Source organism: Haliotis cracherodii, unplaced genomic scaffold (genome assembly GCF_022045235.1).
Source record: "Haliotis cracherodii isolate W230 unplaced genomic scaffold, xgHalCrac1.p SCAF_17, whole genome shotgun sequence".
Lineage (NCBI taxonomy): Eukaryota > Metazoa > Mollusca > Gastropoda > Lepetellida > Haliotidae > Haliotis > Haliotis cracherodii.
The window spans coordinates 10,167,608-10,172,255 of record NW_027266272.1 but is presented as its reverse complement, the minus strand read 5'-3'; the positions used below and the strand labels follow the sequence as shown (position 1 = coordinate 10,172,255).

The following is a 4,648-nucleotide window of genomic DNA, read 5'->3' as shown; positions in this document are numbered from 1 at the left end:
CCTGTTTTTAATACCTCAACTGTAACTCCGAATCACTGAAGCTAATGTTAGTTCCCTACTATGACATACATATTGCTATAAACTGTCAAATGCCACGAGTACAATGTCAAAAAGTCTGACACCTCAGCTTACAATGCTGCCCTTTGACGCTGGACTGTGCGCAATTGGGAAGACATGCAGCAATTATAACAAGGGTGTGCCTTACCATGAAACTTTTTTATGGGTTAATGTTTGACTCACCAGCAAGGCCTCAGACACATTCATTAGATTTATGTCATTTATTAACTAGTGTCAGTGCAACGTTTGCTCCAGAACAGGCAGGCAGGGGAATATTGAGGCTCATATACCTTACAGGTAAATCACATTTGTTTACTTGGATGTTTTCATGTTGTATTAAGGTGAATATACGATAAACACATTTAATATCTTAAAGTATCAAATCTATCTGGAAATTAAGTCCTTTTATAATGCGTCAGATTCTACTAACCAAGTGAATGCTCATGGCCCTATGTTATTATTGCCCTGATCAGTGTGCTCGAATTTCATTCTCAGCTCCATGGGGAGTATATCTTCACCTATGTATATTTATAAATATATACCTGGGGAGTTGATACCGGTTTTGATAATGAGTGTAGCATACTGACGGCGTTTAAACAATTATATGCCATGTAAATGTAATGTAGAAGAAAAATGCTGATGTATATAATGATTTTCATAACTTTCAGGACGAAACATCACAATGAATAGCCTCATTTTCTTGGCAGTCCTTTGCACAACAGCTTATGTTGCATCTGCGCAGAGTGAGTACTTCCATCATTGTTCTGGTCACCTTTTCCATCCCGGGTTCGAACCCTAGATTCGTTTGATTATGATCCTTGGTTCTTCAGGGCCAGAATCCTGCTGGAAGGTAAACCAACGAAGTGAAGGTCTACTGTCTGCGTTCTCTGGGTTTTCCTTCTGCCGAAATATGTGTTTGCCTATAGCATCATTATGTTGAAGGATAAATGATATGATAAATGCTGTTACTACCTTCGGGGCGGTCGGGTAGCCTTTTAGTAAAAGCGTTCGCTCGTGGCGCCGAAGACCCGGGTTCGATTCCCGACATGGGTACAATATGTGAAGCCCATTTCTGGTGAAGCCCATTTTTGGTGTCCCCATTGCTGGAATATTGCTAACAGCGGCGTAAAACCATACTCACTCACTGTTACTACCTTCAATGATGTATGAGCGTCTTCTAGCTGAGCTTAGACAGCAATTAAAAGGAGTTCTACATGTGAACGAGTTGCAATCATTAGGGGTGTGCTGTGGTGGGGCGGTGGTGTAGCCTAGAGGTTTATTTCCTGGGTACAATTCCCCGAATAGCTGCAATGTGTGTAGCCCATTCCTGGTGTCCCCCGCAGGAAATCGTGGGGTATTTTAAAGAAGGGGAATAACGATATCCTGTTAACCACCTAGGTTCTAAGAACGTAAGGCAAAGTTTCTACTTTTTGGACCGATGCTTAGATTTATCTTATTTTTATATATGAATAACATACTATTTAAGTAACTTAACTGAATACATTTCCTGTTTTTCTATAGGCGTGCCCTTAAGACCGGCTTTTTTGCCAGGACCCCCTGCAGGTGAGCTTTATATGTTAAATAAAGTATAGGTTAGTCCCAGGTGTAATCCGCGATTCCGCGGAATATTTGGTAGAAATACGGAAATGGTGCAGAAATGTAGATGTCTTGAAAAACATACTGTAGAATTTTAACATGTGAGTCGAAGTTGGTTTTGAACATGTAAAGGGATATTTGTTCCGCTTTGAAGTGAAGTTGACTTTTGTACTGTTGCTTACCGAAAGTGCATAACTGTCACGCCAGAGTCACTTCTATATGCTATTTTTGTAGTGGATAAGTTTATCTTAAAAATGCCTGTCGCACTCGTCGCCTAAGAACTATAATGTCATATGTCCACTTTTAAAAGGTTTGGGTAAATGATATTTTAAAAATTGAAGTTCTGTATACTATCAACCTAAAAACAATCATCTATTTCACATAAAACAAACAAATACCAATTATTTTATATTTTATTTTAAGCAAAAGTACTTATCCATCTTCTCATTTACAGATTTATGTTATTTTTATGTAAGAGTACCAAAGAAGTTAAGACATTGTTTTCAGATCCATACTGTTCTATCTCTATTAGTAAACTCAACTGGCGTATTTTAATTTTTCTGGACCAAAGTTTTCACCCATATAAGAGATCACATACTTCAGACAGCATTTTATTCAGTATATCAGTTGACAGATCATAAAATTCACTCCCATTGTTCACATTCTACAGTTTATAAATGATAACCAAATGATTTGGAACTATGCGGTCCTATCGCCTTGTCACACGATGTGTGTTAATAAATTGATTGGACATAGAAGTAGTCATAGACACGAAACAGTCTAGTTATAAGCCACATATGAGTGTTTGGACATAGAATCAATGAAAAACTACTTTCGTGCAACAGGGGCTTCATGAAATTTACAACAATCTTAGAAAAGCACACGTTTGGAAAGAGAATGCTAAATCATCATTTTTGGTCAAATGTGGACAAATGACCACCTGGTTCCCAGGCAAAAGAGGCGCAAAACTAGGAAATTCACGAAAATAAAACTTAAACGTTGGCAGAATTGTGCCCAGAATCAAAACGTGATTGCAGAATTTGCAAAATAATTACCACAGAATTTTGATTTTGTGGCCGTGGAACACAGCGGGGACTGATAGATATTTGGATAAGTAAATCGCTTCTAGTACGAATATTGGAGAAAGTCTTCGAAAGTACGGCTGTCGAACCTAGGTATGACATGACATGACATGACATGACATGACTTGACGTGACGTGACGTGACGTGGCGTGACGTGACGTGACGTGACGTGACATGACATATTTTAATATACATGATATGTTAATATGAAGACGATTTTGTTGACAGGATCAGAAATAGTCTGGAACAAGGCGGGCTAATTGTAGAGATGCATGTTAATAAGTCGTGTTACGTATTGAGAGACGTGTAGGAATTCTTGTAAATTTTGTTATAGAGCATCTTGAAGGCATACATATAGACAATACGTGTAGATTATGCGCGTTAAGGAATAGTAAAGATACTGTTGAGACACGTAAAGATGATATGTGTAGAGATGCGTTTCGAGATACGTTCCGAGGATAAATAGAGATAATTATACGTGTACAAGTATGTTCTGAGGTTCCTTTAGCATTAGATGTAGGGGACACGTGTAGAGATGCGTTCCGAGGATAAATAGAGATAATTATACGTGTACAAGTATGTTCTGAGGTACCTTTAGAATTAGATGTAGAGGACACGTGTAGAGATGCGTTCCGATGATAAATAGAGATAATTATACGTGTAGATGTATGTTCTGAGGTACCTTTAAAATTAGATGTAGAGGACACGTGTAGAGATGCGTTCCGATGATAAATAGAGATAATTATACGTGTAGAAGTATGTTCTGAGGTACCTTTAGAATTAGATGTAGAGGATACGTGTAGAGATTTCTGGAAACGTGCATAGAGATAAGTTAAGACGTGTCGAGATTTATAGCGAGATTTACTCGCTTAGACATGTTTAGAGATAGATGTCAATATACACTTAAAGACGTCCACGCATTTAGATATTTGTGTAAAGATTCGTGTAATATGCATTTCACATGTAGATTCACCAAAACAACTTCAGTGTTATAATATCATAATACATTCTCAATTAAAATGTGAACATTCAACAACATTATTTTGCGTATCAGTTGTTGTGAATACCTTTCAAACCTTTCCTTCATGCAAATGTTACAATGGAATCTCTCTTCAGTAGCCCCCAGGGTATCCTCCAAGGGAGTAGCTGGACTGGTGAGGCCGGCCCCGAAAAGCTTATTCAATAATCCTTACCTGATGATGATGGGAGACAAATACTTTGACCTGGCCGCAATGGACATGCTGATGGACCCGACCGTGCAGGTTTCGCCGGTCCAACAAATGATAATAGCAAAGAATGCGGATCTAAACCCCGTTGATATGATGTTTGTAAATCGTATGAGAGGGGCACAAGGTGCGGCTTCGAGGTCAGTCTACTTCCCAGCGATACTGTCAATGATGTAAACGCTGCCTCCCCCACCGCCATCTGTCTTCTCTGTCATCATCACCATTGGATATACCAAATGATCCAATGTCGGTTGTAGAGGCGTATCGACCAATGTTTTGATTTTGATAGTTTGAAGCCTTTTTTCGGAAACGGTGTGTTCGTTGGAGAATCCTGTACTCTTCCCAAAATGTGTGTCGATAAACGTATCTGCCAACACCGACTTTGTATTTTATGTAGTTCATATCACAGTGGCATATATTCATCACATAAATAAAACACTTAATGTATACTTGTATGGCATGGTTTTGTTTTAGTGGTCGAATCAGGTGAACTACCGGGCCAAAGAAGAAATGAATTTGATCAAAACGCACAAACGTCATCAAAACGTTACTAACTGAAACTCTCGCCGAAAAACTGCAAACTTAAGCTCCAATATGCAACTATGATACCCGCATTAAATGCATCGCCACAGAATTAAACAATTGATTGTTATATTTCTAGCCACCATCAAACATGGGTGTACACA

At 38.7% G+C, this 4,648-nt stretch overlaps 1 protein-coding gene across 1 annotated transcript; it reads left to right on the top strand.

Annotated features, from left to right (window-relative positions):
• Positions 1 to 227: 227 nt before the first annotated feature.
• Positions 228 to 4,139, top strand: LOC139464357 (uncharacterized protein 4-like). The gene is made up of 4 exons (XM_071245886.1): positions 228 to 354; positions 726 to 800; positions 1,579 to 1,620; positions 3,853 to 4,139. The coding sequence occupies exons 1-4, from the start codon at positions 228 to 230 to the stop codon at positions 4,137 to 4,139; spliced, it is 531 nt and encodes a 176-aa protein (XP_071101987.1).
• Positions 4,140 to 4,648: the final 509 nt, after the last annotated feature.